The 26,814-nt window shown below is 42.6% G+C and overlaps 1 protein-coding gene across 7 annotated transcripts in view; it reads right to left on the bottom strand.

Moving 5' to 3' along the window:
* Positions 1-26,814, bottom strand: part of KIF13A (kinesin family member 13A) — a 244,840-nt gene that overhangs the window by 34,963 nt on the left and 183,063 nt on the right. For 4 of the 7 annotated variants that reach the window (XR_008654282.2, XM_063632214.1, XM_055264083.2 and 1 more), the window contains exons 17-26: positions 25,280-25,493; positions 19,072-19,234; positions 15,792-15,932; positions 14,712-14,861; positions 10,633-10,794; positions 9,947-10,120; positions 7,381-7,532; positions 5,358-5,490; positions 4,715-4,861; positions 370-408 (exon numbers count right to left, since the gene is read on the bottom strand). Coding sequence is in view for 6 of the 7 variants with exons in the window: in XM_063632214.1 (XP_063488284.1) it covers positions 370-408; positions 4,715-4,861; positions 5,358-5,490; positions 7,381-7,532; positions 9,947-10,120; positions 10,633-10,794; positions 14,712-14,861; positions 15,792-15,932; positions 19,072-19,234; positions 25,280-25,493 (1,475 nt within the window). In the remaining variant the exon portion in view is untranslated. The remainder of the gene's footprint in view (positions 1-369; positions 409-4,714; positions 4,862-5,357; positions 5,491-7,380; positions 7,533-9,946; positions 10,121-10,632; positions 10,795-14,711; positions 14,862-15,791; positions 15,933-19,071; positions 19,235-25,279; positions 25,494-26,814) is intronic. The other 3 variants (XM_055264088.2, XM_063632215.1, XM_055264086.2) reach the window with 1 other exon arrangement.

Here is a 26,814-nt window from a genome sequence, read left to right as displayed (position 1 = left end):
TTTTGAGATCATTTTAAAAAATTAATTAATTAGTTAATTAATTTGTGGGAGACAGGAGTTTTATTATTACTCAAATCAGTCTCCAGATCATCCATTTTAATACAGTGATAATGATCTTGCTTAGCAATAAGCCAGTAAATCGAGATAGCATAGCAAAAAGGCAATATTTAGTTATAAATTTTGAACTGACAAGGCATCTATAGAAATAGTATTGTGTTTGAATACATATAAAGCAAATCAAAAGCAAGTGAAAAACTGCATATTCTCGCTCTAGGGCCCTCCTTCCTCCTCCCTGGCCTCTGCTTTGCGAATGCTGGCAATTAGCAGTAGCTGTGCCCCATGCCACAGGATTGACAGCAGTAGCAATACCTGATAACTATCCATATCATCACCATCCTCATCATCTCTCTGGTAGGAAAAAATAAACACAAAGGACAAGCATTTTGTTTTTCAAACCGCATACAGGGAAAATAATTATTTAAGCTTAACACACATTAAAATGGACAGCTCACACAACATAAGCAAAATAAAACACTAAATTGAATCTCAAAAAAGGTAAAATGGATTTAATTCACTTGTCTATAAAGAATTTTTACATAAAGAGTCACTGAAACATAAAAACTTGGCTGGGCTCATGCCTGTAATCCCAACACTTTGGGAGGCTGAGGCAGGAGGATCTCTTGAAGCTAGAAGTTCAAGATCCGCCTGGGCAACATAGCAAGAACCCATCAGTACAAAAAATTTTTAAAAATTAGATGGATTTGGTAGTATGCACCTGTATTCCCAGCTACTTGGGAGACTAAAGTGGGAGGATCACTTGAGCGGAGGAGATGGAGGCTGCAGTTAGTTCTGATTACACCACTCCACCTCAGCCTGGGCAACAGAGCAAGATCTTGTCTCCAAAAAAATAAAATAAAATAAAAATAAGAAATCTCTTAGCTGGAGATAGGAACCAACATAATTGCGACAGGCCTTACACCACTGTCATACAGACAGCTGATATGTATTTTGGGGTAGACTATTTGACTGAGATTTGAGATAGGCTTAGGAAGACAGAATGGCAAAACTACAGGGAAGATTCTCTTGCCCAGTCTCAGTTTGAGCAATGAGGCAACTAAGCCTTAAAGGATGAAATGATTTAACCTTAGGACCACACAGATAATGGCAGGTCAGAACTGTAAGCCATGTCTGAGGTCTCCAACCTCAGCCGTCTTCCCTGATGCAATCATCCCAGGGGAAAGCTGGGGCAACCTCAGGCTATATACATACAAGGGTATGTACTACACTGTTGAAATAAAAGCAACAGCATACTATTTGGAATATAAGGATTGGTCAGTACTCTCTACTGACCGTAACAATCACTTGAAAGAATCATAACTGTCCCAAACACAGGGGAACGTTGTAAAATAAATAAATAAAGTAACAATTTTTGCAAAAACATTTGGCAAAACAAAGTAATCACGTTGAAAACAAAAGGGTCTTGGTTGAAAAAAATTTTCCTTAGAAACGAGAACCTAGAATCCCTTAATTTACATTTATGACTAAAAAGTGCTTTAAGAATATAGTCAAAATTATTTTCATATACACTTCAGAATGAACTGCTTTTTTTTTTTTTTTAGTTTGGTAACCACCATTATCAGTTATATGACTAACTTATTAAATGTAATCCTATTCCTAATCCTGAAGTAATTTATCTTGAACTAATGCTTCCTATTAATGTAAAAGAACAAATGGCTCTAATTTATCATAACTTTTTAAACTACGGAGGTAGTTCTATTAACTGAAAACTGGCCTAAGCATTCATAACGTAAAATTGTTGCAAAATCAGCATATTCTGCATTGGTTTCAGCTACTGCATGAGAATAATTCTTTTTTTTTTTTTTTTTTTTTTTTGCATCAGAATAATTCTAAAACACTGTGTCAACAACAAAAACCCTTAACAGATGTGACCTGGAACATGGCAGCAAAGAAAAAAAAAAAGCCTTTAAACAGTTCAAATTTTAAGCACTATGCTCTTAAAGAGCACATGGCACTGGGGAAAGGCTAATATTTTAAAGTTTACAATTTGACAAAAATCAGTTTTAACTCAGAGGTAGAGCTGTTTTTAAAAAAATGTGAATAGTTGCTAGGTGTGGTGGCTCACACGCGTAATCCCAGTACTTTGGGAGGACCAGGCAGGCGGATCATTTGAGGTGAGGAATGCCAGACCAGCCTGGCCAACATGGTGAAACCCGTCTCTACTAAAAATACAAAAATTAGCTGGGCATGGTGGTGCGGGCCTGTAATCCCAGCTACTTGGGAGGCTGAGGCAGGAGAATCGCTTGAACCAGGGAGGTGGAGGATGCAGTGAGCCGAGATCGTGCCACTGCACTCCAGCCTGGGTGACAGAGAGATTCTGTCTCAAAAAAACGTACTGAGCGCGGTGGCTCACGCCTGTAATCCCAGCACTTTGGAAGGCCGAGGCGGGTGGATCATGAGATCAGGAGTTGAAGGCCAGCCTGGCCAACATGATGAAACCCCTATCTCTATTAAAATTACAAAAATTAGACAGGCACGTTGGCAGGCGCCTGTAATCCCAGCTACTCTGGAGACTGAGGCAGGAGAATCGCTTGAACCCAGGAGGCAGAGGTTACAGTGAGCCAAGATTGCACCACTGCACTCCAGCCTAGGCGACAGAGTGAGACTCAAAAAAAAAAAAAGCAGCAAATAGTTGATCCTTGGAATGTTCCTCAAATGAGAACATTCAGTTAGTTGATGACCCATATACTTATACTGCAGGTCACAGTTTGGAGCACACAGCCAATGTTTTTATTGAACACCAGAGATTTATTAAGCCACAAAATTTTATTGTGGACAGGGACCTCAGAGGATCATTAAGTCTACTTCATCATTTTGGAGAAAAGGGGAACTCGAAGTTTAAATTATCCAGCCAAGATAACCATTTAGTGAAGGTCAACTAGACTTCAGAACCCAGGTCTCCTGACTCCAAGTCTAGTGTTCTCTTTCAACCGTGCAGCCACGTAGAAGTTGATGGCTAAGTGAAGGACTGAACTGCTATGAGAATACCCACAATCCCATTTCCTGCTCCACGGGATGCACACACACAAGGAGAAGTCTGGTGGAGAAGCCTACCAAACCACAGCAGCCCTGTCCTTGCACCTACACTCATACTCTGAAGTGTGGACAGATTTTGGGCTTGAAGAGGGAAGGCAGCGTCTGACAAAGCTATTACTGCCTTGAAGTTCAATAGTCTGTAAACTGACTTTCAGCTTTCAGAATAGACTTTGCCTGAAAGCCAGGAAGCCAAAAGGAAACTAAAATAGAAGAGAAAACATCCTCACGATTGGCTGGGCTTAGACTCAGACTCCACAGAGAAATGTTTTCTCCTCGGCACGATAGGGAGAGTGCTCCCAATCACATATGGCGGTGAGGGAGGCAGATTTAACAGTGATTCTTCCCAGTTCCTAATTCATATCTGGTAGTAAACTGGGGACTCAATGAAGCACATGCATTTTTTTTTAGGCTACTGGGGGACAAGATCCTAATTTTATTTTTTTTGAGACAGTCTTCCTCTGTCACCCAGGCCGTAGTGCAGTGGCGTGATCTTGGCTCACTTGCAGCCTCTGCCTCCTGGGTTCAAATGATTGTCATGCCTCAGCCTCCTGAATAGCTGAGACAACAGTCATGCGCCACGACACCTGGCTAATTTTCTGTATTTTTAGTAGAGATGGGGTTTCACCATGTTGGTCAGGCTGGTCTTGAATTCCTGGGCTCAAGTGATCCTCCCACCTCAGCCTCCCAAAGTGCTGGGATTATAGGCATGAGTAACCGCGCCTGGCCAAGTTCCTAATTTTAGAGATTCTTTTCATGGAGTACTGAATAGTTCTGACTGATAATATGATCAATTCTTAGAGGTTTTCATCTTTTTATTTTTAAAATGAGAATATAATGCTTAGGTAATGAAGATTTAATGAACAAAAATGATCATAAGGATAAATTTTAACAAAAAAAGAAGTAAAGCTTTCAAAGAGCTGGTTTATTATGACAGTGTATGAAAATAATTTTACGCTATAAATAAAAGTGGCCAGGCGCGGTGGCTCATGCCTGCAATCCCTGCACTTTGGGAGGCTGAGGCAGGAGGATCACTTGAGTCCAGAAATTTGAGACCAGTGTGGGCAACAGAATGACACACCCTTCTCTACAAAAAATAAAAGAATCAGCTGGGCGTGGTGATGTGTGCTTGTAGTCCCAGCTACTTGGGAAGCTAAGGTGGGAGGACTGTTTGAGCCCAGGAGGTCAAGGCTGCAGTAAGCCATGATCACACCACTGTACTCCAACCTGGGCAACAAAGCAAAATCCTATCTTTAAAAAAAAACAACACAAAAAAAACCCAAAAAGTGGATCAGGTCAGGCAGTAATGCCAAGGATACAACATATTTTGGGCCAGACATAAAATAAAATCTGCCTAAAATGAATGACTACTATAGCATTAGGATGTGTTTATAAATAAAATTATTATTAATCGACACTAAGCAAACAGATTTTAAAGCTAGAAAAAAGGCGATGGATGGAAATGTGAACTGGGGGAAGATCTACGGTTAAGGCAAGGAGTTCTGTTATATTCGCAAAGAGGTCCCCATTGGACATCATTAAGTGCTTTATTTCTGCATTAATCAAGCTTTGTTAAATTCTATTTCAAGTCTGCTTGTCTTACCTGGTAACTGTCCAGCCCTCTCTGGAGTTTGGTGGACCTGGCAGTTACACAGCCGATGGATACTGACAGGATGGCTTCAACCATAAGCGGCAGTGTCCCTGAATGCTGCACAGGTTTCACTGTGACTTGCACTCTACGGGAATGACCCTGAAGAGGGTGGGGAGGGGTATGGGTGCCAGGAATGATAATGAAGAGGAACAGGATAAAGAAGGGGAAAAGGATTAGAGAACAAAGATACAAATGTTAGAAAATCCCCAGAAACAATGTGTAAGAGTGGAACAGAGAGAAAACATTAAAAAAAAAAAACCAAAACAAGGCCGGGTGCGGTGGCTCACGCCTGTAATCCCAGCACTTTGGGAGGCCGAGGCAGGCGGATCACGAGGTCAGGAGATCGAGACCATCCTGGCTAACACGGTGAAACCCCGTCTCTACTAAAAAATACAAAAAATTAGCCGGGCGAGGTGGCGGGCGCCTGTAGTCCCAGCTACGCGGGAGGCTGAGGCAGGAGAATGGCGTGAACCCCGGGGGGCGGAGCCTGCAGTGAGCCGAGATCGCGCCACTGCACTCCAGCCTGGGTGAAAGAGCGAGACTCCGTCTCAAAAAAAAAAAAAAAAAAAAAACAAAACCAAAACAAACTCAGTACCTGTCTAAGCTGAAAGATGCCTCCTGTGTTGACATCTTTTGCCTGATGAAGTTCCACTGCAGCATACTCCCCTAACTCATTCAATTCTAATATGGAGATCCACATTTCTATTCTTCGCGTTACTTCATTCCACCTGCAGAAACACATTCCAACAAGCAAGAGCGTCATCGTCCAGGGATACTGTTAGTAATAGTAATAAGCCACGATTCACTGAGCACTTACTATGTGCTAGGCACTGTGCCATCTATCTCGTATAAGTTACTTCCTTATTTAACTCTCAAAACCACCCTGTCATATTGTTTCTTTTTATTTATTTTACTGAGGTAGACTGAAATGTCCACATCTTGAGTATAGAGCTCGATGAGTTTTGAGAAATGCACATGAGTGTAACCTGCCCTATCACCTCAGAAAGTTTGCTCATACCCATTCCCAATCAATCCCCACACTCCCGTAGCAACTGTGTAACTCTCAGAGATTAGTTTTGCCTGTTCTAGAACTCCAAATAAATGGAATCACACATATGTATTCTTGTGTCTGGCTTCTTTCATTCAGCATAATGTTTCTGTGATTCATCCATATGGATATAAACAGTTTTTTTCTTTTTTAATGCAGAGTAATACTTTATTTATGAATAATACCAATTTATCCCCATTCACTCACTGAAGGATATTTGGGTTATTTGCAATTTGGGGATACCATGAATAACACTGCCATGGACATCGTATAGGCTGGGTGTGGTGGCTCACGCTTGTAATTCCAGCACTTTGGAAGGCCAAGGCGGGTGGACCACCTGAGGTCAGGAGTTCGAGACCAGCCTGGCCAACATGGTGAAACTCTGTCTCTACTAAAAACACAAAATAAAAAAAATTATCCAGGCATGGTAGCACACGCCTGTAAGCCCAGCTACTCAGGAGGCTGAGGCAGGAGAATCACTTGAACCCAGGAGGTGGAGGTTACAGTGAGCTAAGATCGCACCACTGCACACTCCAGCCTGGGAGACAGAGCAAGACTACATCTCAAAAAAAAAAAGAATTGCATACAATTCTATTTGTGGACTTCACGTTTTCATTTATCCTGGGTAAATACCTATGAGTGGGATTCTTGGGTCATAAAAGAGGCAAATGATCAACTTGATAAGAAACTGCCAGTCCTCCCCCAGATTGCGGCTAGTGTATTCATTTTCGTAGTGGTCTTTTGATGAGCACATGCTTTTAATTTTAATTAAGTCCAACTTAAACAATTTTTTCTTCCATAGCACTTTCTGTGGCCTTTCTGAGAATATGTGAATATCTCAAAATCCTGTGTTCTTCTGTAGGCATTATAGTTTAAGCTTTTGATTTAAGGTTATGTATGATTCATCTCAAATTAATTTTTGTATATGGTGTGAAGTAAAGAACAAGTGTGATTTTCCTCCACATAGAGATGTAGTTGTTTCAGTCTCATTTGCTGATAGGATATACCATTCCCCATTGAATTTCTTTGGTGCTTGGTAGTTTCTTTCATCATTCTCATTTTACAAAGGAGGAAATAGGCTCAGAGAAGTTAAATAACTTGTCAAAAATAATGGCAGCAGTCCCAGAGTTCAAAACCTGTATTCTTTTCTCTTTTTTTTTGAGACGGAGTCTCACTCTGTTGCCCAGGATGGAGTGCAGTGGCAAGATCTTGGCTCACTGAAACCTCCACCTCCCGGGTTCAAGAGATTCTCCTGCCTCAGCCTCATGAGTAGCTGGGATTACAGGTGCGTGCCACCATACCTGGCTAATTTTTGTATTTTTAGTAGAGATGGGGTTTCACTATGTTGGTCAGGCTGGTCTCGAACTCCTGACCTCATGATCCGTCCACCTCGGCCTCCCAAAGTGCTGGATTACAGGCATGAGCCACCGCACCTGGCCATTCTTCTTTTTTTTTTTTTTAAATGATTTTTTTTTTTTTATAAGCAGCCTCCTAGGCCAGAGTAGGTTCAGAGACTCTGCTCAAGTCCTAGTCTCGACCTTGTATCTAAAGCTCACAGCCAAGTACAAACCTGTCATGCAGTGTTCTTGTCTTAGCGTGAAGAGAATCGACCTCCCAGATGGAGCTGCCATTTCCAGCACACCGGTGGCCCCACACTTCAATGGCCAGTGCTCCATCTGAAATGAACTCCAGAAATTCTTCTGTTACATTCACCACATAGTCCTGGGATAAGTGGGGGAAAGCACAAGAATTATAGGAGTCTGTGAAATTTCCTTTTGACCTTTCAACTGTTATATTTATTTTAGAGTATATTAGCCTGATCTTGACCTTAAATCCATCTCTTCTGTTTTACAGAAAACCATAAAGAACCACAGAATGTTAGATCTGGAAGGAAAATTGGGAGGTAATTTAACTCAATCCGTTTCTTTTTTTTTTTTCCCTTGAGACAGAGTCTTGCTCTGTCGCCCAGGCTGGAATGCAGTGGCGCAATCTCCGCTCACTCCAAGCTCCACCTCTCAGGTTCACACCATTCTCCTGCCTCAGCCTCCCGAGTAGCTGGGACTACAGGTGCCCGCCACCGCGCCCAGCTAATTTTTTGTATTTTTAGTAGAGACGGGGTTTCACCGTGTTAGCTACGATGGTCTCGATCTCCTGACCTCGTGAACCACCTGCCTTGGCCTCACAAAGTGCTGGGATTACAGGCGTGAGCCACCATGCCCGGCCTCAACCCGTTTCTTATATCAATAAAGAAAATGAAGAAAGCAAATTGTCCAAAGTCATACGGTTTGTTAGCTGCAGAGCTGAATCTACACTGTCTTACACTTGGTTCATTCTCAGTTCCACAGGACCACTCTGATTTTCAGCCGGCATAGACTAACTCAATGAACTGTTCCTTGCCATGGCTTAGGAGAATAATAACAGAATTAAATTTTATATGGTTATCTTCACGACTTTATGCTCTTGGTCTTAAGCTTTCCTACCCTATTTCCTCTTTCTAAAACACAGATAGACTGGGCATGGTGACTCACGTCTGTAATCCCAGCATGTCGGGAGGCCAAGGCAGGAGGATAGCTGGAGCCTAGGAGACACTGACCAGCCTGGACAACAAAATGAGATCCTGTCTCTACAAAATAAAAACTAGCTGGGTGTGGTGGTGCATGCCTGTAGTCCCAGCTACTCAGGAGGCTGAGGCAGGAGGATTACTTGAACCCAGGAGTTCAAGGCTGCAGTAAGCTGTGATTGTGCCACTGCATTCCAGCCTAGGCAACAGAGTGAGACATCGTCTTTAAAAATGAAAACAAACCCAAACAGATGATTGTGAGGAAATGAATACTGAACTGACTGAGATGGGTGGCAAATCACCCAGAAAAATGAAGTAGGCAACGAGCCAAGCTAATTTTCTTTCCATTAGTCTCTCAGTGGAATCTCAGGTGAAGACATCGCTTGTGACTCTAATTTGCAGAAACAGCTGTGCTATATTTATTTAACCATATAGTATCTGCTTTTTAGTCTATTTTATTTGAAGATAGACCCAGAATTTAAGAAGAAAAAGAAACTTCATGACAATCTATACATTTTAGAGATGAAAAAACTCCAAGATCACAAGAGATCCAAAAAACTCTAAGATCACAAGAACCCAGAAGCTCTGGGACTAGCATTTATTAAAACAGCTGTTAACCAGGACACACTTAAAATTCAGATTTCATCTTTCTAAACAAGCAGCTTTGTGGGTTCAAAGAAAGATGGGGAATGTTTAAAAGAATATTCAGAGAACAACAATAAAAATGATTAACAAAGATTCTGAGGAACAGACTAGTTGAATACAGATAAATGTAGGTTATTTGTTTTCAGAAAAAGAAAAACTTGATAGCCTTTACCTATGTGAAATTTTATAGGTGGTGATATGGATTAGTTTTCTAAGTGTAGAACCAGAAAGAATAAGCATGATTTGCAAAAGAAGGGGTCTTGAGTATCTGTGTTTTCTAAGGAAAAACAAAACTACAGAGAGGATGGAGCTGGTCTTTCAGAAATGACTTGTCAGCAGTCCCTGTGAAAGCCAGGAAGAGTATATGATGTCTCAAAGGAGATCCAACCACATTCACCACAAAGCCACCTTTCCTTTTTTATATTTTCTCATATGACTTATGAGAAAATCTATATGAAACATATCATATCACTCATATGATACATTAGAATGTAATGCTATATTCATAAGAATCAGATGTACAGCAACTTACATGTTAAGATGTGCAAATTCTGAAGTATGTATAATATGATCCCACTTTTGTATAGCATTTTTAAAGAACTTATGTGTGCATGATGTAAAAGGTTGTATGTACATATGTTATGACACACATATAAAAGATGTAGAGCATAGAAAGTAGTTTAATGAAATATGTAGCAACCTGTCATTGGTGGTTTCTATCTTTGGGGAACAAGACTGTTGGTAGAGATCTTTTAGATTTTATTTTAAATATTTCTAAACTATTTGCATTTGTAATGAGGTACATTTTTGAGGTTAAAACATCTAATAAACATATTATACTTAAAACAAATGCTCGTGGGGACAACTGATCGTTGAACTGCACCAATTTCTGCTGCTTCCTACACAGCTCATTTGGTAACGGCATTTGTACCTTACAGTGGGAGAAGGTCACTGTGTACTGGGCGTCCTTGGACTGTGGTGAAGGCACCTCAGGGTCCACCACCGGGGCAGCCACCGTAGACTCACACTGGTCCCAGAATGTGTACTGACAGAAGACGAAATTTGAGAGGTTTAAGGGCAGCCCCGTTGCTTCTTTAATTTTTACCTGAAGAGATAAACAATACAAATAAAACTCCAATAAACACTAAACATTCTTTTATTTCAGCTACCTCAAATTTAAGAGTAAGCAATGAAATAAATCACTCATCCATTTGACATCTGAAAATATTATATCTGACACCGTGACACTAAGGGTTGTATCAAGAATGAAATCTGTACCACAGTTCTGTAACTATAGTATATAAACTTGGCAACAAATACACACATTCCTGCAAAAGCTTCCTAATGACTGAGATACAGCCTTTAATAGAAAAACATAATTCACTAAGCAACATACACTTCTTGCATGTCAAATACATAGATACTTTTGAAATTTGATGCAACTGTCATCAGAAAGTGTACTATATTTCTGAAAACAAAGTACTGTCCACCATTGTATCTGCTGTTACAAAATTCAACTTTTACTACCCTGGATGAAAAACTCTCATAAGATTTTTTGTAAAATGGTTTTGCATGAAAAACGTCATTTATATGAGCCTCCCATCACTGTCCTCTCACCCGACATGTCAGCTTTTTGACTCGGTGAATGATTTCCCCACTGCTGTCTACGACTTCAAGGCTCCCACTTTCACTGGAATTCTCCGAAGAGTCATCCTCCACCACACGCTCTGGAACAGCTCCTGTAACACGCATCACTTCCACATGGAGACGCCCTGCAACCTGGGTCAAGGAACCAGAGCACCTTAGAGTGAACAGACATCCTATGGGCAACCTCGACCCAAGACAGACGTGCCTTCTACAGTGAACCTGGAGAGGGGCTCTGCAGCTGCTGTCTGGTCATCTTTGGCAACGGGAACCCTGCTACTACCAGAGCAGTCCATTCCACCACTTGCCCCTGTGATCGTCCTGCCTTAGTGTGAGCCAAATTTGCATCCCTGCAACTTGCCTTCTGGAGTCATCCTCAAACGTATCCTTCCACAGGACACCCCAGGAATAGCTTAAAGGTAGCTCTCACATTTTACTTGGAGACATCTAGTATCCATGTTTTTTTTTTTTTCCAAGATGGAGTATTGCTCTATCATCCAGGGTGGAGTGCAGTGGCATGATCTCAGCTTGCTGTAACCTCCGCCTCCTGGGTTCAAACGATTCTCCTGCCTCAGCCTTCTGAGTAGTTGGGATTACAGGCGCGTGTCACCACGCCCGGCTAATTTTTTTTTTTGAGATGATGTCTAGCTCTGTTGCCCAGCCTGGAGTGCAGTGCCGTGATCTTGGCTCACTGCAACCTCCGCCTCCTGGGTTCAAGCGGTTCTCCTGCCTCAGCCTCCCAAGTAGCTGGGATTACAGGTGCCTGCCACCATGCCCAGCTAATTTTTGTATTTTTAGTAGAGACGGGGTTTCACTGTGTTGGCCAGGCTGGTCTCGAACTCCTGACCTCATGATCCACCCTCCTCGGCCTCCCAAAGTGCTGGGATTACAAGCATGAGCCACCATGTCCGGCCAATTTTTGTATTTTTAGTAAAGACGGGCTTTCACCGTATTGGCCAGGCTGGTCTCGAACTACTGACCTCGTGATCTGCCCACCTCAGCCTCCCAAAGTGCTGGGATCATAGGCGTGAGCCAACGTGCCTGGCTATCCATGTTTTTTAACACGTTTTTAAATATTTAATATTTAACACATCCATGTTTTTAAATATTTAGTAAGTGAAATGCTTCATTCACTTATTCATTTGACCAAACAGCTAGCTCACGAAATACCAAAATAAAAACACAGGTTCTGCCATCAGGGAACTCACAATCAAGGGAGGCAAGACAGAGAAGTAACTCACTAACAGGCCAGGCGTGGTGGCTCAAGCCTGTAATCACAGCAGTTTGGGAGGCCGAGGCGGGTGGATCACTTGAGGTTAGGAGTTCAAGACCAGCCTGGCCAACATGATGAAACCCTGTCGCTATTAAAAATACACACAAAAAAAAATTAGCCAGGCATGGTGGGTCACACCTGTAGTCCCAGCTACTTGGGAGGCTGTGGCAGAACTGCTTGAACTCAGGAGGCAGAGGTTGCAGTCAGCCGAGATCGCACGACTGCGCTCTAACCTGGGCAACACAGTGAGACTCGGTTTCAAACAACAACAAAAACAACAACAGCAGCAGCAACAAAACTCACTAATAACAGCATAGACTAGTTGCTATAATAGATACATGTGAGAGCTGTTACGGGATAAACTTATCCACTAACAAATATTTACCAAGAACTAACTGTGCCAGGAACTGTGCTATGCGCTGTGCATCCAATAGCAAACCAAACTGACAAGGTTCCTGGGCTCGCGCAGCTTTTATTCTCTTGAGAGTAGAGAATGGGTGTGTAACTCAGACCGGGGCTGGGAGCAGGATGAAGGAGGGCTCCATAAAGCAGTGCCATTAGATTTAATCCAGGAGGAACAGCATATTGAAAGCCACACAAATATGAGGAGAGTTATTTTAAAACTTTTTCATTAAAAGATTTTAAATTTTCTATCATGGTGGCTCTCTGGATAGGAGCCAGTTTAACCGTGTTTCTCTTAAAGCTGGCTGCACAGAATCAAATTAGAGGAAAAGGATTATTCTGAAATTTGCATTCTTGGAGTGCTTTAATTGTCTTAATTATCTTTCATAACACAGTTTCAGGTTGTAATGACTGTGGCTGTCATTACACATGTGTACCAGATGACACATGTTCTGGTAGTGCTGCTGTCATCCTAAATAGGGACGGTTATTTTTAAAGGTAGATCAGATCCAACTTCCACACAGCAATTGGCACTGGCACCAAAGACCTAAAAGAAATTACGTGATGACATCTGAGAAGACAAATACAGAGGAAGTAGTAAGATGAGGGAAGAAAGGAAATAAAAGAAATCAGAAGATGGTTATTCTTAAGCTTTTTTTTTTAATGCTTTTCAATAATCTAATTGATTTTAATATAATTTCAGGGGGATTCATGGAATACTCAAAGCACACCACAGACTCCAAATTAAGAAGTCCTGAACTAGGGACTCAGCCACTGAATCACTCTGCCATGTTAATTGTGCTCTTTTTCTTTCTGAGACAGGGTCTCGCTCTGTTGTCCAGGGTGTGGTGCATTGGTATGATCATGGCTCACTGCAGCTTAGACCTACCCGGGCTTTGGTGATCCTCCTGAGTAGCTGGGACTATAGGTGCTCATCACCACACCTGGTTAATTTTTTTTTATTTTTTTTTTTTGAGACAGAATCTCACTCCGTCACCCAGGTTGGAATGTAGTGGTGCGATCTCGGCTCACTGCAACCTCCGCCTCCCGGGTTCAAGTGATTCTCCTGCCTCAGCCTCCTGAGTAGCTGGGACTACAGGTGCCCACCACCAAGTCTGGCTAATTTTTTTTTGTATTTTTAGTAGAGACAGGGTTTCACCATATTGGCCAGGCTGGTCTTGAACTCCTGCCCTTGTGATCTGCCCGCTTCGGCCTCCCAAAGTGCAGGGATTACAGGCGTGAACCACTGTGCCCTGCCCATGTCTGGTCAATTTTTAAATTTCTTTTTTAGAGATGGGGTCTCAGAATGTTGACCAGGCTGGTTTCAGACTCCTAACAGTGCCCATTTTTCCCATGGGAAAAAGCACTGTTAGGCACTGGTCCTCTGGAGCAGAATGTCCATGGGGTGTTTCCACAGTGGAGGGTGGGCTGTGCACTTACACCCCACAACTGGGAACCCGGGTCTATATCACAGCTTCACTTTGGGCAGAATGGCATCTTATTCTTCACCTGCTCTAAGAATCAAAAGAAATAACCCGGTAGTTCAAGGTACATTTTCTGAAATATGTTATGCCTACCTAGGCCACTATATCTAAATAGCTGAAATACCAGAGTTTAAAAGGAGGGTAACAATGAGTCATTGAAGCCTGTTGTGTTTGAGTACTTTGGATTGCAAAATAATCCTCCCGAGTTGTATCTTATAAAGACCATTTAGGGGCCAGGAAGGAACTAGAGTATATTGCAAAGGCATGAGATTACCTTTAAAAAGAGAGAGCGATATGGGGCACAGAGCTGAATATGGTTTCCAAAATATTTCCCGTTTGATTAAAACAAAGAAAAAACTTGTGACCTCCAAATACTAAATGTTATAATAATCTTTTAAGACTATGACTTGGGCCAGGCACAGTGGCTCACGCCCGTAATCCCAGCACTTTGGGAAGCCGAGGCAGGTGGATCACAAGGTCAGGAGATGAAGACCATCCTGGCTAACACGGTGAAACTCCGTCTCTACTAAGAATACAAAAAATTAGCCGGGTATGGTGGCGGGTGCCTGTAGTCCCAGCTACTCGGGAGGCTGAGGCAGGAGAATGGCGTGAACCCGGAAGGCGGAGCTTGCAGTGAGCCGAGATCGCACCACTGCACTCCAGCCTGGGCGACAGAGCGAGACTCTGTCTCAAAAAAAAAAAAAAAAACTATGACTTAATTCTCAAAGCTTCTAATATCGATTATTAGTAGAGAAAAAAGAATGCAGATCTTGACTATTTGCCTTAGTTTCTTGATCCACCTCAAGAACATAGCTTAAATAGAATGAAAAACAAAATAAAACAAAACAAAAAACTTGAACCACCATCGTTCTCCAAGGCTGGCCTGTGCTTACCTCCCCCTGCTGGCTGATGATAGGGACTGCATACTGAAGCTTCACATCACAGAAGAGGCATTCCAAGAATACATTCGCCACCCCGATGAGGTTGTGATTCTCTTGGGCTTCATAGAAAGGGTCACCTCGTTTCCCGTAGAGTCTCTTTGCCTGAGCAGTAGGAGGAGCCAGTGAGTGGACGAATAAGAAACACAACATCAATTTAAATAATATTATTTAAAACTAGCATTTGAAAAAAAATTTAAAGAATCTATCCATTTAAACAGGAAGTAAAATTATAATGTCACATAAATAAAAACTAAATTAGCTGGGCGTGGTGGCGCACGCCTGTGGTCCCACCTACTCAGGAGGCTGAGGCATGAGAATCGTTTGAACCCAGGAGACAGAGGTTTCAGTGAGCCGAGATCACACCACTCCAGCCTGAGTGACAGAGCGAGACTCTGTCTCCATTAAAAAAAAAAAAAAAAAAAAGAATTAGCCCATGGGAGGGGCCATGGTTTGCTGGGGAGCTAAGTGATGCCTGTGCAGAGGATTCCTCTTCAGTAGCTGCCTTGTCTTCCTTATCCACCTCACTTGCAGCTTTTTCATTTCATCCCCTTTGTTTTGCCTCATCTCTTTGCCAAGTCTTCTTTTCCACTGCTAATGTCCAAAAAATGGATTATGCAAGCTTAAATTACTCTTAGTAATCTACCCGGCCACAATCACAGCTAGGGGTGCGTGAACACACATTAATGAATGCAAAATCCACACTGGCTCCAGCCAAGCTGATTTTTCACAGCACCGATAAAATGGCATAAATTTACTTCATTCTACTTCTTTTCACTTGAAATGTAGTAAACATGAAGCCAAATAAGAATCTACTATATGTTTTCTTCATTTAGTTCCCATCTGTGTGGGGATCACGTGTTGTATTACTGATCCAACTTAGCACTTCTTTCAAAATCGCTTGTACTTTATTTTCCTAATGTCTAACGTATCATGAGCACATCTCCGTGTGTGTGTGTGTGTGTGTGTTGCTAAATCGCTTATATTCTCTGTTTTTAACATAACAAAATCTCCATTACATTTTATCTCTTTTACCTCGGGAACTTTTTCCTTCCATTCTTGGTAAAGGTCTCTCATGTCAATTAATTTATTCTCCAGCTTCTCAATGGTCCACACTTGGGTGCTCTTTCCTTTCCTCCTCACTTGGATAGCTGGTTCACTCACTATTGCACCTCTCTGCATAAGGAAGAAAAACAAAACAAACTCTGTTATAACTCCTTTTTCGATTGCTAAAGCAATATATATACAACAGTAACACAGTAAGTTTGCAAAACACATAAATGCATACAAAAGAAGATAAAATTCTACTACCTAGGAGGATAGTCTGGTTTATTTTCTATCTTCTATGTACACTCCTGCACACTTTTTAATTTTTATCACAAGACCAAACAAAAGTATAACTTCATACCCCAATCCTCTCTCCAGTTTTGATATTGTGATCATTTTTCTTGTATTGTTAAATATTCTTCATAAGCATGATTTTTTTTTTTTTTTTGAGATAGAGTCTTGCTCTATCACCCAAGCTGCAGTGAAGTGGTATGATCTTAGCGCACTGCAGCCTTGACCTCCTGGGCTCAAGCAATCCTCCCACCTCAGCCTCCCAAGTAGGTGGGACTACAGGCATGTGACACCATGACTATTTTTTATTTTATTTTTTGTATTTTTTTGTATAGATGGGGTTTTGTTACGTTGCCTGGGCTGGTCTTGAGCTCCTGTACTCAAGCAATCTGCCCACCTTGGCCTGCCAAAGTGCTAGGATTACAGGCGTGAGCCACCAGGCCCAGCCATAACCATGATTTTTTAATGGCAACATAGCAGTATCCATAGCATTTGGATCTACTATACATTTGACTAATTATTCTATTGTTTGACATCGTGTCTGTTTCAAGTTTTTGCTATTATAAAGTCCACTATCAGCATCCTTGTAAATAAATCTTTATGGACACTTCTATGACTATGGGCTTAGAATAAATTTCCCAAAGGAGAACTACTAGGTCAAAAGACTAAAACTCGGTAAGACTGATAAGATACTCCCTGACTCATTTTCTAGCTTGCTTGCTGGAAGAAAAAATGTATGGATGAAAAACAATTTACTTACTTTTTTTAAATTTAGTTTTTCTTTTTTTCTGAGTCATAGAAAAACAATTTTCTGGCTGGGCACGGTGGCTCATGCCTGTAACCCCAGCACTTTGGGAGGCCAAGGTGGGTGGATCACCTGAGGTCAGGAGTTCGAGACCAGCCTCACCAACATGGTGAAACCCTGCCTCTACTAAAAATACAAAATTAGCTGGGCGTGGTGGCGCATGCCTGTAATCCCAGCCACTTGGGAGGCTGAGGCAAGAGAACCACTTGAACCCAGGAGGCGGAGGTTGTAGTGAGCCAAGATCACATCATTGCACTCCAGCCTGGGCAAAGAGTGAAACTCTGTCTCAAAAAACAACAACTGTTGCAGGAAGTCAGGGACCCCGAATGGAGGGACCAGCTGGAACCGCGGCAGAGGAAGATGAATTGTGAAGATTTCATGAACGTTTATCAGTTCCCAAATAATACTTTTATAATTTCTTATGCCTGTCTTTACTTTAATCTCTTAATCCTATTATCTTCGTAAGCTGAGGATGTACGTCATCTCAGGACCACTGTGATGATTGTGTTAACTGTACAAATCGATTGTAAAACGTGTGTTTGAACAATATGAAATCAGTGCACCTTGAAAAAGAACAGAATAACAGCGATTTTTTGGGAACAAGGGAAGACAACCATAAGGTCTGACTGCCTGCGGGGCTGGGCAAAAAGAGCCACATTTTTCTTCTTGCAGAGAGCCTATAAACAGATGTGCAAGTGGGAGATATATTGCTAAATTCTTGTCCTAGCAAGAAATATTAATATTAATACCCTGGGAAAGGAATGCATTCCTGTGGGGAGGTCTATAAACGGCTGCTCTGGGAATGTCCGTCTTACCCGGTTGAGATAGGCACTGAGATGCGTCCTGGTCTCCTGCAGTACCCTCAGGCTTACTAGGGTGGGGAAAAACTCCACCCTGGTAAGTTTGTGGTCAGACCGGTTCTCTGCTCTTGAACCCTGTTTTCTGTTATTTAAGATGTTTATCAAGACAATATGCGCACCACTGAACATAGACCCTTATCAGTGGTTCTGCTTTTGCCCTTGTCCTGTTACCTCTGAAGCATGTTATCTTTGCTAGACTGGTATTAGTAGTTCTGCTTTTTGCCCTTTGAAGCATGTGATCTTTGTACCTACTCCCTGTTCTTACACCCCCTCCCCTTTTGAAACCCTCAATAAAAACTTGCTGGTTTTGAGGCTCAGGCGGGCATCACGGTCCTACCGATACGTGATGTCACCCCTGGCGGCCCAGCTGTAAAATTCCTCTTTTTGTACTCTCTTTATTTCTCAGCTGGCTGACACTTATGGAAAATAGAAAGAACCTACGTTGAAATATTGCGGGCAGGTTCCCCCGATAAACAACAACAACAAAAAAAATGAAAAACAATTTTCTTCAAAGTTTCTCCCTACAGGAAAAATTCTTCAAGGTGAAATGACAGGAAACTCCCAAACGCTTGCAAAGAGTGCTGGGTATTTGAAGTCAGGTATCATGAAAAGTCTTCCTTTCTTGTAGAATTAACTCTTAAAAAGGTACCATCGCAGGCTGGGCAGAGTGGCTCACGCCTGTAATTCTAGCACTTTGGGAGGCCGAGTGGGTGGAACATCTGAACCCAGGAGTTCAAGACTAGCCTGGCCAATATGGCAAAACCCTGTCTCTACTAAAAACACAAAAATTAGCCAGGTGTGGTAGTGCGCGCCTGTAATCCCAGCTACTCGGGAGGTTGGGGTAGGAGAATTGCTTGAACCCAGGAGGTGGAGATTGCAGTGAGCTGAGATCATGCCATTGCACTCCAGCCTGGGTAACAGAGCAAGACTCAGTCTAAAAACAAACAAACAAACAAAAAAACCCCAGGTACTATAGCCTACACGTATTCCCCCATTTCAGAAATGGGCATTTACATGCAAAAAAAAGCAGGCAAAATATATGTTTCCAGTTTTATTGTTTTAAAGAAGGCACATAAATTAGGAAGTCCTTCAGCCACTACAATTTTGTGTATTCTGCTTATTACATATCTAAGAACATCATTTAAATGGCATTCTTACCCAATGAGGTATATAAAGAATGTCTTGAAAAAAATAAACATCTCTGGCTGATATCAGGATTCCTCAGGCATGTTTCTGGGGTTTCAGTTTTAGATCCTGTTTTACAATATTTACTATTGTGCATCTTGCCCTCTCACTTGAAGGACATTCTTACCTTCCTATTGGCACTGAGGTTTGCAGCAGGGATCTGAAGAGTCACTTGGTAATCGGTGAGTTTGCTCATTTCCTCAGCCAGGAAATTTGCTTCCCTCACCAAGGTGTTAGCTTTAACCAGCTGCTCTCGCAGTTTTGCCAGGCTTTGTCGGAAGAGTTCATCCCTGCAGTGTCACAGAAAAGGGAAGGAGAAAATCTAAAAGAAAACTGCAATCCCGTTTCTAAGTGAGCATCTTATTAGAAAATGGGAGAAAACTCCTCTCGGGCAGTATTTTTCAAACTATTTTACCAGACTACCTCTCATCCTTCCCTCCTGCCCACAGATGGGCTATATGCAGTAGTTGAGAACTACTCAATGAGTAGTTGAGAACGTCTCAATGCAGTAGTTGAGAACTACTGATGGGGAGCAAATTGTTGAGCGACTTAACTGAAAACCACGTTTTAAATTATGTAACATGTGAAAACAATCAGATTGTGATATGAGGATGCAAAAAACCAGTACAGCAATCTTTGGGAAAAACAAACGATGATTATGACTTGTGTGTGCTGAGGGAGGGTGGTGGGGCAGGGAGGGGTTGGCAGATGAGAGAAACCTGGAGTTAGGAGAAGAAAGTATTTTTCATGACTTCTGCAGTTGGCAAAAGGCATGCCATGGTAAGGTAGTTCTGCAGTAGCAAGAATTCTTCTTTTCAACTCTCTGTACAACATTACTTGCTGATAAAAAGCTTCTCTAATATCCCAAATTGTCAAAACCCTCTTATATGTTCTCTCAGCCCCATGCCTTTAGCCTCCATAGCATTTGCCATAGTTAGAACTTTTCATTTTTACTTGCATAATTATTTGTTTAATATCTGTCTCCTACTAGGCTGTTAGGTGTCCCAGGGCAGGGACCATGTCTTTTTTTGCTTGCACTACACTAGCTCCTGGCCAAGTGCACGACCCATCGTAGGATATTAAAAAAAGACCCACTGAATAAAGAAGAGTGCTTCTGGATTTCACATTTGAAGCTGGGTTCTAAATTGCACACTCCATCTAGCAATTGCTCTGTGCCATATATAACTTCTCTTTTCCACCATTTATACGCCGCAGGAAACTCTTACATCATAGAAAAATAATGAGCTCAAAGCATCTAAATCTCTACACCTCACTCGTCACCTTAGAAATGACAGAGGACGCACGCTGAGGATGCTAATGTAAACAAAACAGTTTCTTAAAACCATATTACCAGCTGGGGGCAGTGGCTCATAGCTATAAGCCCAACACTTTGGGAAGCCGAGGTGGGAGGATCACTTGAGGCCAGGAGTTCAAGACCAGCCTGGGCAACATAGCAAGACCTCATTTCTATTAAAAAAAAAAAGAAAAATGGTGATACCATTTTTCCAGTCACCCACGCTTAGATTTGTTCAGTCGGCTCAGTCTCTTCTCTTTTCTACAATGTCCAAAAATTCACTCTTCTTTTGAAGCATCTCCTAAGTCTCTCTGTGTTTTATCATATCCCTGGCTCAGGGCCCTTACACCCTTCCCAATAATCTCACAGCACCCAGGCTCTTCTTTCTCCACTGCAAGACAGTCCTTATCAAGCCCTGCCTTCCTCAGGCCATTCCTCAGCTCAAGGCCTTGCAGGGCTCCAGTGAAACCTGACAAAATCAATAATGCAACTATTCTTGTCTTTGAATGACATTCCCAAAATATCTCATCTTTTTTTTCCTTCCTTCCTTCTTTCTCTCCCTCCCTTTTTCTTTCTTTCCTTCTCTATCTCTCTTTTTCTTGGAGATAGGGTCTCCCTATGTTGCCCAGGCTGCAGTGCAGTGGCTATTCAGAGGCATAACAGTGCACTACAGCTTGAAACTCCTGGGCTCAGGTGATCCTCCTGCCTCAGCCTCTGGAGTAGCTGAGACTATAGGCATGTGCCACTGTACCCAACTTCTACACTTTTCCTTTCTTTTAAGAATTTAAGCCCCAAAGAAAATCAATCTGGAATTAAGGGAAATCAAAAAAATATTTTTAACTAACTGAAAAATACTATGATTAAAAGCAAATCACCTTCTTTATCAGATACTTTTGTTTTTTAAAATTTAAATATTTTGACTTATTTTAGGTTCAGGGGTACATGCACAGGTTTGTTATACAGGTAAACACATGACTAAGGGGTTTGATGTATGGATTATTTCATTACCCGGGTAGTAAACATAGTACTTGGGAGCTTTTTTTTTTTTTTTCCTGAGCCTCTCCCTCCTCCTCCCACAGGCCCCAGTGTCTGTTGTTCCCCTCTTTCTGTCCATTGGTTCCCATGATTTAGCTCTCACTTATTAGTGAGAACACATGGTATCTGGTTTTCTGTTCCTGCGTTCGTTTTCTAAGAATAATGGCCTCCAGTTCCATCCATGTTCCTGCAAAGGACATGATCTTGTTGTTTTTCATGGCTGCATAGTATTCCATGGTGTACATGTACCACGTTTTCTTCATCCAGTCTATCATTGGACATTTAGGTTGATTCCATGTCTTTCCTATTGTGAATAGTGCTGCAATGAATATATATGTGCATATGTCTTTATGGTAAAACAACTTATATTTCTTTGGGTATATACCCAATAGTGAGATGGCTGGGTGAAACAACAGTTCTGTTTTTAGCTCTTTAAAAGATTGCCACATTGCTTTCCACAATGATTGAATTACTTTACACTCTCACCAACAGTGTATAAGCGTTCCCTTTTCTTTGCAACTTTGCCAGAATCTGTTATTTTTTGACTTTTTAATAATAGCCATTCTGACTGGTGTGAGATGGTATCTCATTGTGGTTTTGATTTGCATTTCCCTAATCATTGGTGATAATGAACACTTTTTAATACGCTTCGTTGGCCACATGTATGTCTTCTTTTGAAGACACTTTTGCTTTTATCTTTTACATTGTTTAGTAAATAGAAAGGATATCAATGGGTACAATTATATCAGTTACCCTCAACAGCTAGCTGTTGCTTGGCGTAAAGCCACCAGCTCATAGTAAATGTGTAAAAGGCAGCTCTTCAGAAAAAGGACCATCTGATAACTTTTGTCTGTTTCTTCCAGGTACGATAAAGTATAAAAAGTAACATAACACCCGGTGCAGTGGCTCACGCCTATAATCCCAGCACTTTGGGAGGCTGAGGCGGGTGGATCACCTGAGGTCAGGGGTTCGAGACCAGCCTGGCCAATATGGTGAAACCCCATCTCTACTAAAAATACAAAAATTAGCCAGGTATGGTGGTGGGCACCTGCAATCCCAGCTACTTGGGAGGCCGAGGTAGGAGAATCGCTTGAACTTGGGAGGCGGAGGTTGCAGTGAGTGGTATCATGCCATTGCACTCCAGCCTTGCACTCTAGCCTGGGCGACAAGAGTGAAACTCCATCTCAGAAAAAAGAGTAATATAAGTATGATAAATCTTCCTATTTCAGTATCCAGACAGATGAGCAGGTAGCTCCTGGGGAAAACATAATTGACTCTCTTCTCTTTATTTAACATTAACAAGTGCGTGACTGTTGCGAGCCTTTCACTGCAGGGCAGGGTTCCCTTTTCTCCTCTTGGGAGTCACCTTCCCCAGGTGTGGCCTGTGTTCTGCATCTCACTAGCAATGAGTGAGATGTGTGTGTGAGTTACAGGAAGAGCTCTAGAGTCAGACTGCCATGGCTCTGATCCCATCGCCCAACTTACCAGCTAACTGACCATCTGGGTAAATCATTTAACCTCTCAGACTGAGTTTCCTTATGTATAAAGGCAGTAGCAGTTGTGAGGATTAGAGGAATACAGAAACAGCAATTAGTACCTGGTATATGGTATAAATGGTCTATAGATGTTGCTTTTTTTTTTTTTTGAGACGGAATCTCGCTCTGTCGCCCAGGCTGGAGTGCAGTGGCGCAATCTCGGCTCACTGCCATTCTCCTGCCTCAGCCTCTCTGAGTAGCTGGGACTACAGGCGCCCGCCACCACGCCTGGCTAATTTTTTGTATTTTTAGTAGAGACGGGGTTTCACCGTGGTCTCAATCTCCTGACCTCGTGATCCACCTGCCTCGGCCTCCCAAAGTGCTGGGATTACAAGCGTGAGCCACCACACCTGGCCTTTTTTTTTTTTTTTTTTTTTTTTTTGAGATGGAGTCTCACTACCACCTAGACGCAGAGACCGGTAGTGCCCCGAATGCCTGGCTGCACTGTTATTTACTGGATACAAGAAAAGGGGGCAGGGGAAGGAGTGTGAGCCATCACCAATGATAAGTAAAGTCACGCAAGTCATGTGTCCACTGGACAAGGGGCCCTTCCCTGTTTGGCAGCCAAGGCGGAGACAGAGGACAGCTTACGCTATCATTTCTCCTATGTATTTCAAAGACTTTTAGTACTTTCACTAATTCTGTTACTCCTATCTAGAAGGCAGAGCCAGGCGTACAGGGTGGAACATGAAAGCAGACCAGGAGAGTGACCACTGAAGCACAGCATCACAGGGAGACGGTTAGGCCTCCGGATGGCTGTGGGCGGGCCTGAGTGATGTCAGGCCTTCCACAGGAGGTGGTGGAGCAGAGTCTCCTCTAACTCCTCCGGGAAAAGGGAGACTCCCTTTCCCGGTTTACTAAGTAACGAGTGCCTTCCCCAGGCACTGATGCTACTGCTAGACCAAGGCCCGCTAGGTAATGGGCGCCTTCTCAGGCACTGGCTTTAACACTAGACCAGGGAGCCCTCTAGTGTCCCTGTCCGGGTGTAACAGAGGGCTTACACTCTTGTCTTCTGGTCACTTCTCACCGTGTCCCTTCAGCTCCTATCTCTGTATGGCCTGGTTTTTCCTAGGTGATAACTGTAGAACAAAGATTATTATAATATTGGAATAAAGAGTAATGCTACAAACTAATGATTAATGATATTCATATATAATCATATCTGTAATCTATTTCTAGTATAACTATTCTTATTCTATATATTTTCTTTATTATACTGGAACAGCTTGTGCCCTTGGTCTCTTGCCTTGGCACCTGGGTGGCTTGCTGCCCATACTCCACCACTCTCTCCTTTGAGAGTTCTGATATAAATATTTTAAAGTCATAAATCTTTTTTTTTTAAGTCAGGTTCTTTTTTTTTTTTTTTTTTTTTTTTGAGACAAAGTCTCACTCTTGTCACCCAGGCTGGAGTGCAATGGCACGATCTTGGCTCACTGTAACCTTCACCTCCCGGGTTCAAGCGATTCTCCTGGCTCAGCCTCCCAAGTAGCTGGGATTACAGGCGCCTGCCACCATGCGCAGCTATTTTTTCTTTTTTTTCTGTATTTTTAGTAGAGACAGGGTTTCGCCATGTTGGCCAGCCTGGTCTCGAACTCCTGACCTCAGGCGATCCGCCCTCCTTGGCCTCCCAAAATGCTGGGATTACAGGCGTGAGCCACCGCACCCGGCCTGAGTCAGGTCAGGTTCTTTCTGTCACCCAGGCTGGAGTGTGGTGGCAAGATCGCAGCTCACTAAAGCCTTGATCTCTGGGGCTCAAGTGACCCTCCCTCTTTAGCCTCCCAAGTAGCTGGGATTATAGGCATGAGCCACCATGCCTGGCTAATTTTTTATTTTTTGTAGAGACAAGGTCTCGCTATGTTGCTCAGGCTGGTCTTAAACTCCTGGGCTCAAGCGATCCTCCCAGTGACCTTATAGGCATGCACCACCACGCCTGGGTAATTTTTACTTTTTGTAGAGACAAGGTCTCACTATGTTGCCTAGGCTGGTTTCAAACTCCTGGGCTCAAGTGATCCTCCCGCCTCAGCCTCCCAAAGTGCTAGGATTACAGGTGTGGGCCACTGCACCCAGCTATAAATCTTAAACTTCCACATTTAACGGATTAATCAGCACTGAAGTTGTATTTAAATAGATTCAAAAGTATGAGAAATAAGAAAAAAATGCTTTTGTGTTAAAGAAATTATTCAAACTTTCTAAATTTCAATACATACCTGTCTAACCCTTGCGACTTGGCACCATTTTTACTGAAGGGTAAAGGGTTTGGGGGTAGGACGGGTCTTTAACAGCTAACATTATAGTAAACATACTTAGGATGGACAATATCTGTGAAAGGAAAAGCTAATTGGCAATATCACGTATGGGATTAAGAGTTCTCTTGTTGCTAGGTTTGTCCCTGACATGTCTCACAAACCCCTCCCTCAAAGACCCATGGCCTTGGGGCCTTGACTCTGGACTGCCCGTGCTGCAGTTCTTACCTCTCTTCTGCCCACTGGGTCACCTTCTGCTGCGCTGTCTGGCTGCTGTAGGCCAGGCGGTCGGGGCCGCTGCTCTGCGGCTGCCTGTCGGGGGAGAGCTGCTGGCGGAGTTGCTCCAGTTCCCGCTCATACATGAGCCGCTGCTCCTCTAGGGCACTTCTCTTTTCTTCTAGGTATTGTTTCTCCAGGATCTGAACCACATTTTGAACTGGGTCTAGTGAGCCAAGAGACAAGGCAAGGTGTCTTAGTGGCGGCTAAAACAAGCATTCATGGCAGGCACTGAAGCCTGTGGGGGCTTCCTCTAGCAAGGAATCTAGCCAGTCAATACGCTTTTTGTGAGAGGCCTGAGGGGCCACATCAGGGAAATCTTCTCAAATTCCTCGTTACAGACATTGCAGATAAATGCCCTTTATAAGTATACATTCTCCAAATCCTCTATGTTACTTTCTTCAATTTGATGAGCTCATCCTAACGTTTAGATAAATCATTAATCTACTACCAGCAGATGGGGGAAGAGAGGGGAATGTGATCTTATCCACTGGGAAGAAAAACTTCATGAAATCTAGGACAACTCCAAACACAGAAGCACTTAAGATTTGATCTTTCTTTATGGTAATTCATTTCTATGTCCATTTAATATCAGTTTTGGTATATGACAAAGATTTATGACTTTCACCACAAATCTTATTACTCTTGAATTTCTCTAAGTGGGAGGAAACTTTTTTTTTTTTTTTTTTGAGACGGAGTCTCGCTCTGTCGCCCAGGCTGGAGTGCAGTGGCGCGATCTCGGCTCACTGCAAGCTCTGCCTCTCGGGTTTGCGCCATTCTCCTGCCTCAGGCTCCCGAGTAGCTGGGACTACAGGCACCCGCCACCACGCCCAGCTAATTTTTTGTATTTTTAGTAGAGACGGGGTTTCACCGTGTTAGCCAGGATGGTCTCGATCTCCTGACCTCGTGATCCGCCCGCCTCAGCCTCCCAAAGTGCTGGGATTACAAGCGTGAGCCACCGCGCCCGGCCTGTGGGAGTAAACTTACAGATCACAGCACATGTTTGAAAATATTGCTTAAGGATATGGTCTGGCAATTTCTCAGACTAGTATCTAAAACGACCATTCACTTGCAAAAATAATAAAAATCTGTTTCTAACATCTCATGTGTACAGACACAGAGCTCACCACCATGCACATGGGTGAAAAGGTATAGATGTACTAACAGATCTTGCTCCAATGAGCTACTGTGATGGTTGTGGTGTAGGTACGTCCTAATGGGCTGGGCAGGACATCAACTTGGTAATGACCAATAAGCTGGATACTGTGGAGAAAAGATCAAGGCTCTGGTCACATGTACAAAAGGAGAAAGTTACTGACATCACTAAGTGAGGACAGTGTAGGGAAGGAGAATGTTAGACAATCTCAATAGTAGAACAAGAAAATCATCATCACAGTTAATATTTCCCAGAACTATACTGGACTGAGAGATGCATTCTCAGACCAGCCTGGGACATGATTTTCTCCTTGTACGTTCACACATTTGCC

This window comes from Symphalangus syndactylus, chromosome 23 (genome assembly GCF_028878055.3).
Source record: "Symphalangus syndactylus isolate Jambi chromosome 23, NHGRI_mSymSyn1-v2.1_pri, whole genome shotgun sequence".
NCBI lineage: Eukaryota > Metazoa > Chordata > Mammalia > Primates > Hylobatidae > Symphalangus > Symphalangus syndactylus.
This window is presented reverse-complemented; position numbering and strand designations above follow the sequence as displayed.